The sequence below is a fragment of the Antedon mediterranea genome, chromosome 10, assembly GCF_964355755.1.
Source record: "Antedon mediterranea chromosome 10, ecAntMedi1.1, whole genome shotgun sequence".
In the NCBI taxonomy this organism is placed as follows: Eukaryota; Metazoa; Echinodermata; class Crinoidea; order Comatulida; family Antedonidae; genus Antedon; species Antedon mediterranea.
In genome coordinates, this window is record NC_092679.1 from 3,946,330 (window position 1) to 3,957,785 (window position 11,456).

General features: G+C 34.8%; 1 protein-coding gene across 1 annotated transcript; it reads left to right on the top strand.

The window, feature by feature from the left end:
- The first annotated feature begins 687 nt into the window (after positions 1-687).
- On the top strand, positions 688-10,042 carry LOC140059882 (calmodulin-alpha). The gene is made up of 6 exons (XM_072105856.1): positions 688-850; positions 5,444-5,474; positions 5,806-5,949; positions 6,748-6,874; positions 7,016-7,131; positions 8,798-10,042. The coding sequence occupies exons 1-6, from the start codon at positions 839-841 to the stop codon at positions 8,824-8,826; spliced, it is 459 nt and encodes a 152-aa protein (XP_071961957.1). The 5' UTR covers positions 688-838; the 3' UTR covers positions 8,827-10,042.
- The last annotated feature ends 1,414 nt before the right edge of the window (positions 10,043-11,456 follow it).

Genomic DNA, 11,456 nt, shown 5'->3' on the forward strand with positions numbered 1-11,456 from the left:
TATACATTTAATGTAAATACACAGTAATTCATCTTCGGCTGCGGCAGTGGTATAAACAAAAGAAAAGAAAAAATCAAATCTGATACACAAAGGAACACCAACGCATCCTACAAAAAAAACCACAGCCGATTTAGTAGCCTATATTGAACCCATACATTTTGTCAGTAACTTAGTGCATATTCTAATGTATCGCCTTCACATTATATTGTGTCATTGGTGCAGGGCCTATGATCCGCCGTCGCTGATTGCCATAAAGGATTGCTAATTACTTGCCATATTATCTGTAATGTCATTATTGTCTTTATGTTAAACGTCCATCTGCCGAACAATTACATAACAGCTTGTTAGCAGTTTTAATGACCATACTTGTCTCGCATCAGCGGCCAAATTGACACGTTGCTATGACAACGCAATAAACACGTCTCCCAACATAATCCTAACAATAACGAAATATGTAAAGATTTTAAATGTTGTTGTATGTAATGCATTCCAAAATTAATTATATTAAACCATTCTTATCATAGAAATCTTGATATAATACTATATTTTATAATATTACTTTGTTTTAGTTATTAGTATAATGGCGCCCCCTATTATGTTTTTGCTCCTAATTTCGCCGCAGTGCGTCAAAATTCTTAGATATGCAAATTACAAATCTGTTCCTAAACTTCCGTTTGTCCTTCGGGTTTATTTGCCTATTATTGTCAAACTGTGTGACACAGAGTAAACACTGCTGTTTAGTATCGCTGTAGTCTCCCGCCCACAAAGATTATTTTTGGGGAAACAAATCTGTTCATTATTTTGTAGACGGTAACTCGAACAACTCAAAAGCTTCATCATGTCGGGAGGAGTAAGTTTAATTTCTATTATTTAAAAAAATCGTTGTGATGTACTATTAATAATATCAAGCTCAGTATACTATTATTACTTACGTACTTAATCTGAGGAGTTTTTTGAAATTGTTTACATTCGTTGAGGAGGTACAATAAGTAAGGTGGCGTGGCCCTATCTACACGTGACTGCCACACATACGTTTGCAGGCTAACTTTATACAATATACTGTACTATTACTATTAGGCAGCCTGCTACTATATAGGATTATTGATGATGCATATATTTTGTTTAATATTTAATGTTGAAATCACAGCGTTTTATTCGTTATATTGATTAATATGGTTACAAAACCACCTGTAGTAGTACTAAGTAGACGACGGTGAATATGATACGAGCAAGAGTTTAATTAATTATGTGAGGCTTTAGTTGTGTGTAATATATACCAACTTATCTGCCTAAAGCCATTCAATATTGAATTGAATACATTTATTATAAACCATGGACTAAGACTTAGAATTATACTTTAGTCCATAAAAACTATAAATACGTGGCGATGATAGGATTCCTTTTGTTTTTACCGTATCGAAGAATGTAAAAATATTACTCAAGTTTGAACAATGAAATTGTGATACCGTATCAAAGCAAGACCTACCTAAACAAGTGTGGATGGTGGGGGGGGGGGGGGGTGAGAGGAAAAGGATGGGGGTATTGTAAGAAACAATGCTACCACTATTTGTCATCCTCACTTACAATAACACAGCGATCAGTTGCTAAGGACAATGTCAATCGTTCATTGGATAATTTTAATATGCATTTCAGTGATTAATGATAAAGCACAAAGGGGGCTGTTAAAAGTTCACCAAACTATATTGTAATGTACAGTATGTACTAATTTATAGGTATGTATTAGAACAATGGGTGCATTGGAATGTCTAACACTTTCATCATTGACAAAAAAAGAAAATTAATACTGTACATGATATACTATACCGACAGTTTTGTATTTAAAAAAATCCGACCTCCTTCTCCGACTTCGGGGCCTCAAAATGTCTTTCTTTTTATCCAATACTATATCTGCTAAAAATGTGTGTAACGTCTAAGTTGTTCTATGATGGTGAGTTGTTTTAATTGGTTTTCAAAATATCGACTGATTTTTTATAACCCAAATTATTATGCTGATCACTCTAAACCTGGTCATCTTGAATGCAACAGGTTGTTGGTTTTATGCATGTATATTTTAATGTGTATTATTATAAAATGAGGCAGGCAACAGGAAACTGATTTAACAGAAATTAATTGCGCGTAAAAGTTGCCATTGGTCTTGTTAAATTACCGGTGTACAATCCGTTTTATTACCACGGGTCATTATTACCCTACTGTAGTACATCCACATTCAGGTTTATTATTAAATTCAATCACATAAAATTAAACTTTATACTAATGGCATGCAATTGAACCAGAAGTTGGTGTGCAATGCATTTCATAAGTACATATAGCACTGCCTATACATCCTAAAACTCACAGTGAAACAAATCCTAGCTTTTGGTCCAAATGGGACGCATGCTGTGTGAGTAGTCTGGTTTTAATTTCATCTCCAGGCGTGGGAGTAGACGTGACTGGGCAAAGATTACGAGCTAATATTTGGTATAAAGTAATTCAAAAAGGTTATAACAGTTTTGAATCACCGATTCACGAACGATGAATGAACAATACTGAATAGGCCTATGTATGTATTTATCTTCAACTTTCATCAAGTTATAATTATCACACAAATATTTAAAATACATAAAATAAAATTAAAAATTATCATTCAAGAAGTCGAAAACAAATGTGTTATTTTTCTATTCAAATGTAATCTCATGATAGACTGCGAACCATTTGAATATAGAAAACACAGTTAGGCCTGTTACGAGGGAACATATTGTGTGATGACCTCTCGCCAGATTATTAAGAAGATGGTCTATAATAACTAATACAATCATTGATTCATTATGCAAATCTCTTTGTAATTGATTGTCCAAGTTGGAATTTTAAAATAATATAATGAATCATCATCCTCTCATGTCGATTAAGCGTTCAATAACACCTTTCAGTGCGAATCGGTTTAACGCACAGATAGAGTAATTAATTAGTAGGACCTCCACTACGGCCTGAATACAATACACCTATTAGTTGATTAGAACATAAACATGTCCGTTATAGTCTAAACACACTTCCTTAAATCCGCTACGATTCCAAGTACTGTACTTGAAAGAGTGAGCCATTGTAATCGCCAAATACACAATCAATGAACAAAAGGCAGACATTTAAACTATGTTATTTTCTACAAAGAATACGTGATGAAACTTGTACATGTGTGTACACGTTGTAGACAGTAGACGTCTACAAACATCATATAGTGCACGCCCACTACATACAGCATAAGGTCTACAAAATGTATACCCTGCACGCCCTCGTGTAGCAGTTGGAGTAAATGTCAGTCGACGTAAACGTGTATACAGTAAACGCCAACATGTAGCAGTTGACGTATACGTGTATAAAGTAAACGCCAACAACATGTAGCAGTTGACGTAAATGTGTATAGGCCTACGGTAAACGCCAACAACAAGCAGTTGACGTAAATGTGTGAATATAGTAAACCCTCACAACATATAGCAGTTGACGTAAACGTGTATACAGTAAACGCCAACAACAAGCAGTTGACGTAAATGTGTGAATATAGTAAACCCCCACAATATGTAGCAGTTGACATAACCGTGTATACAGTAAACGCCGACAGCATGTAGCAGCTGACGTAAACGTGTTTGTAGTGAACGCCCACAATATGTAGCAGTTGACGTAACCGTGTATACAGTAAACGCCGACAACATATAGCAGCTGACGTAAACGTGTATAAAGTAAACGCCAACAACATGTAGCAGTTGACGTAAACGTGTATACAGTAAACGCCGACAACATATAGCAGCTGACGTAAACGTGTATGTAGTGAACGCCCACAATATGTAGCAGCTGACGTAAACATGTATACAGTAAACGCCGACAACATATAGCAGCTGACGTAAAAGTGTATGTAGTGAACGCCCACAACATATAGCAGTTGACGTAACCGTGTATACAGTAAACGCCGACAACATGTAGCAGCTGACGTAAACGTGTATGTAGTGAACGCCCACAACATATAGCAGTTGACGTAACCGTGTATACAGTGAACACTATACAACATACACCAATGCACGCCCAATATCAGATGACGTCTCTACAACATGATATGTATGTCGTGCACGCCGACAACATGTAGCGTAAACGTGTGTACTGTAAACGCATACGCACACGTATAACCTAAACAGTGGACATCTACGAACAAGCACCAAACAAACAACATGCAATGGTCATGGACATGTGGAAATGTACAACCATGGTACACTGCAGCACACACGCCTATTTTTAAAAACGCTCTCTTCATATCTCAAGCGCATAATAAACATCTGATAAATAGTAAATAATGAGCATGACATTCATAGAGTTGTTTTTAGATTCTTCACCAGCAGTGACAACGAGGAGACACGAAGGCAAATAAACTACATCACGCATTATGATGAATAGTATAAATAATTAATATATCGAGGCATCATGATATATTGTTGTTTATCTAATATTATAATTAATACCAGATGCAAATTAAAATTACAGTAGGAAAGCAAATCATGTAAAGAGAATTGTTGTTATAAAATATTCCGGTATTAGATGTTGATGGCTTACTACGTGAACTGAATTTGAAATTGATAATACACCTGCCATTATAATGAAAAAAATACAACCTCTGTGACGTCACTTTTTGCAAAACATCGTTTTTCAACAATTGAAATCAACGTAGTAGACATAGTCGAAGAATCTTAAAGCAATCGAAATGTTCAATACAGGCGGGAGAACTGGCGCCTTTAGCTTCGATTAAATGTCAAATATACTTTTAATGCATAAAAAATTGAATATTTAATTCAAACATTTTCAATATCAAAATCAGTTATTCGTTTAGGCTTATTTTGGCCATGACAAGAAATGCGGGTACTTGGATCCCGTACACTGGAATTAGTATAAGCTGTAGTGTTGTATACAGGTATATTACTGCAGTAATCATACCTCAAAGAAAATGTTTTTAGTGCAATTGGCTGTATCAATTATACAGTGATGACAAGCTTATTACAAACCAACCATGCGGATCATTTGACGTGTTTTATACAGTTTTTTTCTTTCTTGACTGATTACATTATAAACAATATGCGAAATGGCTTAGCATTAACAATTAAATTGCCATTCTTTTATAAAAACAGCAATTTAAAACAACATTGCATTATTCAAAAACCAAAAGCAAAAAAAATGCATAACGAAACATGAATTAAACTTCGATATCGTAAAACGTTAAACACTAGAAAAATGGGCGTACCTTGGAACAGGAGGGAACAAAGTTCACCAGTAACGTATTTGCATTTAATTGTATAAGTTTGTTTAAAGTTTCAAGATAGTTTCAGTACTTGTTTCTATTACCCACTTGTTGTAGGGACGTTATCATAAGTTACATAGACACTTACAAATATTTGTTGTTTTTTTTCAGTCAGAACAATTAACCGAAGAACAGATTGCTGGTGAGTTTTTGTGAAAGTGAATTTATTTTAACTATGGATGGGTATTATGCCTATCAGAAAGATACGAATCTTACAAGTTTTCGTGTCACTCTTTCAATATTTCCGAAAGTTAAGAATTAGGCCCTTCTTGAAAATCCTAAAATGTGTTTTATTTATATACAATCAATCATTTTTTACGGTACCAGAACTAATATGGGTTAATCGACATTGAATAGTCTAAATTTGGCCCGAACCTAAGGCCTAATAACAATTTCCTCAAAAGTTTATCTTTATACAGTGTAAGCAATTATAACTCGCATTTTGTAAACAAACTCGAATTTGTTTTTCACAGAATTTAAGGAGGCATTCTCCTTGTTCGATAAAGATGGCGACGGCACAATCACAACAAAAGAACTTGGAACTGTGATGAGATCTTTGGGACAAAATCCAACGGAAGCAGAACTTCAGGATATGATCAACGAAGTAGATGCTGATGGTATGTTGATCATAATACTTTTACATTTGTATTCCGTTGAAAATACGTTTTGAATTAACAGATGTTTGTATTAGTAGAACTATGATATCGATTATTCATAAGTCGTTATATAATATGTCAAAGGGAGTTGATTGTACATGTTATCGATCATTTTTATGAGGTCTTGTGTGTTTTTTTTGTGTTTTTTTTTCGCCGAGAAAAAGATTGTTATTACAGGTATTATAGTAGAGCGGTAGTTTGATATCAGAGTAATATTTAATTTGTTTTTCAAAAAGCTCTTTTATCATTATGTATGCATTATATATTCAATTTAACAAATGGATTTTCGCATAAAACCACAAAAAACGCATTAGCACATTTAATATTTACTGAACTAAAGATCTCTGCGTTTGTAATTTATTTAATTGATTGTGAAAACGGGAAACAATTTTGACTGAAAATGGATTATTATTATTTAACGATGATTATAATATGTATAAACGGGTTTTGGAACGAACTTGCTTCATAACTGATTTTAATTTGTTTTTTTGCTATGAATAGAATGTAATCTTGTATTGATATAATGACATGAATGCTTAAGGCATATTCACTGCGTAATCGTCTTAATCCGCGATGTCTTTAGTATTTACCACATCCTTTAAAATCATTACGCTTGGCCTTGAATCAAAACTAAGTTCACACTAAGTAAGTGCAAAACATTGTGATAAGCCCCTGTTCATACTATGTTTTTTAAGGATTATACCTATCCCTAAATGTTTTACACTAGCCAATTATGATTGCACACATTTTTTTGTTTAGGTAATGGAACAATAGATTTCCCAGAATTCTTAACGATGATGGCAAGGAAGATGAAGGAGACAGACTCCGAGGACGAAATCCGGGAAGCGTTCCGTGTTTTCGACAAAGACGGTAATGGTTTCATTAGGTAAGATAATGCATAATAATAAACTGGATGAAATTATGATTATATATATTTTTTTCAACGAATGCTAAATGTCAATATACGTAAGCTTTTTATGCATTATGCTCTTTCTCTTTAACCTAATTTATAATTTGTTTTTCACAGTGCTGCAGAACTCCGACATGTGATGACAAATCTTGGTGAGAAGTTGACGGATGAAGAAGTTGACGAAATGATCCGAGAAGCCGATATCGACGGAGACGGCCAAGTTAATTACGAAGGTACAGAAACGTTCAAATGTTACGTAACCATCCACCCAGATACCATTCATGTTGAAATTATTCCATACTATTTTAAAACTGGTTCATATGGAAGGCACGCAACGACGAACGCAAGCGAGTTGACCAATGACAAAAATAATCCATCGCTTGTGATTGGTCACATTACAACGTCGCGTCCTGGTATAAACCACGCGTTACATAACGTCTCCAATATAACCACAATTGTGTTACTTAACCAATGTATCTAGAGCAATAAAAAACACACATTATAAGATTACAATAATGACGTCGTAAAGAAGAATACAATTAGTAAACATACATAACTTAGATTAAACAGGACGACGTCTGGATAATTATAGACGCAATCGTTTGAATGCCATAATTTGTAATGTTACATAAAATCTCATTACAATATAACAGTTTGCTACGATAGGATTATGGTAATTATGAATTTAACACCAAGCACAACAATAATTAATGAAAACATTAATGGATGACGTGAATAATAAGCACAAGCAAAATCAGGGAAATTAAAGAAGCATCTGTCTTTCCCCCAATGGGGTTACGCTACTGTAGTACATGCAGTGTTCGTGATAACGTAATCAAGTTTATCAAAACACCTGATAAAGATTTTCAGGTAAAAGATACATTAAAATTCTAATAACAGTGGTTTAGAAATTAATGTATAACGATTACAAGCAATACGGTACGCACGGTATTATAAAGCTTGATTCTTACTTGGACGCAGGGTAATTTGACCAATCACAAGCGATGGATTATTCCTACAATTTGGTAAACTCGCTTGCGTTGTGCGTATGTCCTCCTTGCCTTGCGTCTCTAGTGGGGAACCACGCTTAATTACTTTTGACCAATCACGACGCGATGGATCCGAACTGTCGCTTGTTTTGATTGGTCAACTCGCCCAAGTGGGAAAGAAGCTTTTTGGAAATATTTATTCAAACATGTTCATTCTGTTTAAATCGTAACTATATTGGTGACGTCACAGAGAGGCAAATTGTTCATTCACAACACTGAAATAACATCCACATATTTGTGTTAGAAAATCTCTGTAATTATCGCAAAATCTCATGGGAATTTTCGGCAAGTGAAAATATAGATTGGTTGAGCCGTGAAGGTGATGTTTAATCACGGTAGTATAAATAATCGTTTAATATCTCCATGCTAGAGTTAATCAAACGACGTTATTGCTTGTACATTGTACATAATTCAACGTTCAGTTTACAAATTCTTAAACTTAATACATTATTTTGCTGTTATTTTTTACAACTAAATAACTCTAGTAACACTCAATTATTGGCTTCACTCTCTCTCTCTCTCTGGGAAGCTACTGTAAGTAGTTACTCCCTTTACACTGCGACCTTATTTGTACATTCACTTATTTCGATATAGGTGATGACGACCACGACGATTTGTATTGATTCAAATATATACTTTATTTACTGAACTTTTTTTAAGCTCTGTCTACAATATCAAACTATATGACAAAAAAAAATGTGCTGTGCCCATATATGGATACGATGATGTCATATCACTACCATGTTTGGGCATATCACTACCATGTTTGGGCATATCACTACCATGTTTGATAGTGTATACAGAACTTTACAATGTTCAGTTTTACAATTTGATTCTACTTTACTTGCAGAGTTCGTGAAAATGATGACAACCCAATAAATGTGTACATACAACCAAAAAGCTAAGCACATCATCCCAATGATCGGCACGTGGTCATGGACGTGATTTGTATCCATCTATAAATTGACTTATTATCTTCCTGAATGTTCGAACTGGTAAATGCTTGGCGCGCTCACCGAAGATGAGAATCATTGTTGGTGGTATCGTCAGAGGGCGTTGTTCATTTTATTTCTTCAATGAATACGAAACATGACGCTCGAGATAAGGAAGCGACATAATTGAAAAGTTACTGATCACAATAAACTGTATGTTGATCATTCAACAATCTAAACGTACACAAAGCTGTAATTGTACAAACTGGATAAATAACCTTGATTCCATGTGTCTATTACTGCCAAAAAGAGCCCCTTTAACGTCATGGTACAGCATAGGAGGCGCGCGTAAGAAGAGAGCACTTCTTTAGGGTCTTTTTGCTTTCAACAACATCCGATGATTTGAACCTTCCTGTCGTAATTAGATCATTACTTTACCGACCGACAAGTGCTTAAGCTTGGTTCCCACTAGGACGGAACGCAATATGGATGATCGATCGCGTCGTCATTATTGGTCAAATTAAATGTGTTGCTTTACGTCCTTGCGTTGCGTTGCGGGTTCTTAAGCGTGGTTTCCGAAACGTTGTACGTTGCTACTGTTCGAATAATCCATCGCTTGTGATTGGTCAAATCACTTACGTTGCGTCACGTCGCTAGTGGGAACCAAGCTAAACCAAGCTTAACAGCCCACAAACGCAGTTTTTCTACGCAAATGGGTACGTTTCCTTTCTTCCTATATAAATGATTATTTTATCCCTTTTTCTGATTGATAACATGACCAAACCCAGTAGTATTAGATTATTTTATACGTGTCTTGTAATTGTTTGATATGTAATTACCCACTGAATATATTTTGTGATATTACATACAAAAGTAAAAAGTAAAGAAACCAAGGAAATGTCATCTGGTGTTCTATGCTTTGTATACGTTTATTATTTGTTTTTTTATTGTGAACAAAGAGCAGTATGTTGCTTCTCTTATACTGTTGTGTATATATATACTGTAGTAAATTGCAATTAAACAATACAAATCCGGTTTAAACGTTTGGAATGTTATTGGGTGCAGTAGCTGAGTACCGCGGCCAATGACGTCACACATAGCCCTAATAAGTATTATTGATAATCCATTTGTGCATCTGGAATAAAGCTCACTTCTTATAATAAGAGTGACTAGAGTTCTTTAAAGCTGTGTAGAAAGGACACTTAGCTTAAATTGAGTGTTTAAAGAATGTTTTTTTGTTACTCAATTTCACCAAATTAGCAATGTCCCGAACGGCGCCCCGTATGTATGTCATAACATTTACTGGTCACACTGCGAAAAGCAATGATACAGTAGTATGATATGGGTACCTCGTAAACTTGCACTATTTAGAATGTCGACATTGATATGGAATTAGAATGTTGGAATGCAAATTGGAATGGTTTGACTATACTTTTACTACTTTGAGCATGGACCTATAAATTAGATGTCCATGCTTTGAGGCTTTTATAACTGTGTCGCAAGTATATTTTCGATTCCTGTATACACGCTCAGTCTTCGTTCGTTATGAACATTCAGTTTCTCGGTGTACGATATGAACTGAAGATCACATTTTAATTGGTTATCCGCAACGAAGTTGCAGGATAACCTCTTGTGATTGTACGAAATCATCAACATCAACTTTTTATTTTTCTTCTTTCTTTCTGTATGATTTTTGTGTAACGCTTTTCTCTAAAACTTGCAAACATAACATTTTGTTACCTATGTTAACATTTTGACATTTATGTAACGTCGTCAAGCGAAGCTTTTCATGATGTTTACAATTGCGCAACGTGACGTACGCGCGATTTAACGATTTTCTCGTATTTAACATATGTCGAAAACCAAATAACATTTTAAAGTGAAACTTTGCAAAAGTTTAATTTATATCATGCGCTAACTTTCTGTTGAAAAAAAATTGCGTGTTTTACACAAAGTTACGCGCGCACGCGCATTTAAAATTTCAAAATGCGCAAAATTAATTTATAATCAACTTTCTACGCGTTTCATGTCGTTTTAAGCATGTCAAAAATTCCCACGTGTGCGCACATTTTTACGTGTGCGGTGCGCACGTAGCATGGAAAACGATTTTTTTTCGCGTGATTTATGTTTTTCCAGCTTTTTCTAGTAATTTTACCAAATTTTAAACAATTTCGACTTAAAGATACGTCATACGAGCACGTCGAATTGGACAATTTGCGCGCGTTTTTTATGAAAATGTTAAAAAATTCGTTTAAAATATGCCTTTTTTTAAACAGTCGTAATTTCTAAACTAGAAGGTCAACTTTTTGTGGATGGGATATTCTGGAAGTAGATGAGTTGTAGATATCGGATCAGGTATTAATATGGCTAACCGGACATTTTGACGTCATCGTATGGCCACGCGAATAGAAAATTTAGGATTTTTGTATCTTTCGTCATAGCTCATCACATTGAATAGAGCGCATCTCCACTTATCCGTTTTCCATTTTCACCCCGATTTTGACATTGTCTAGGTCAATCAACTATCTTTCGCATGAGTTAAAAATCTTTTAATTTTTTTGACGTCATCATGCCTAA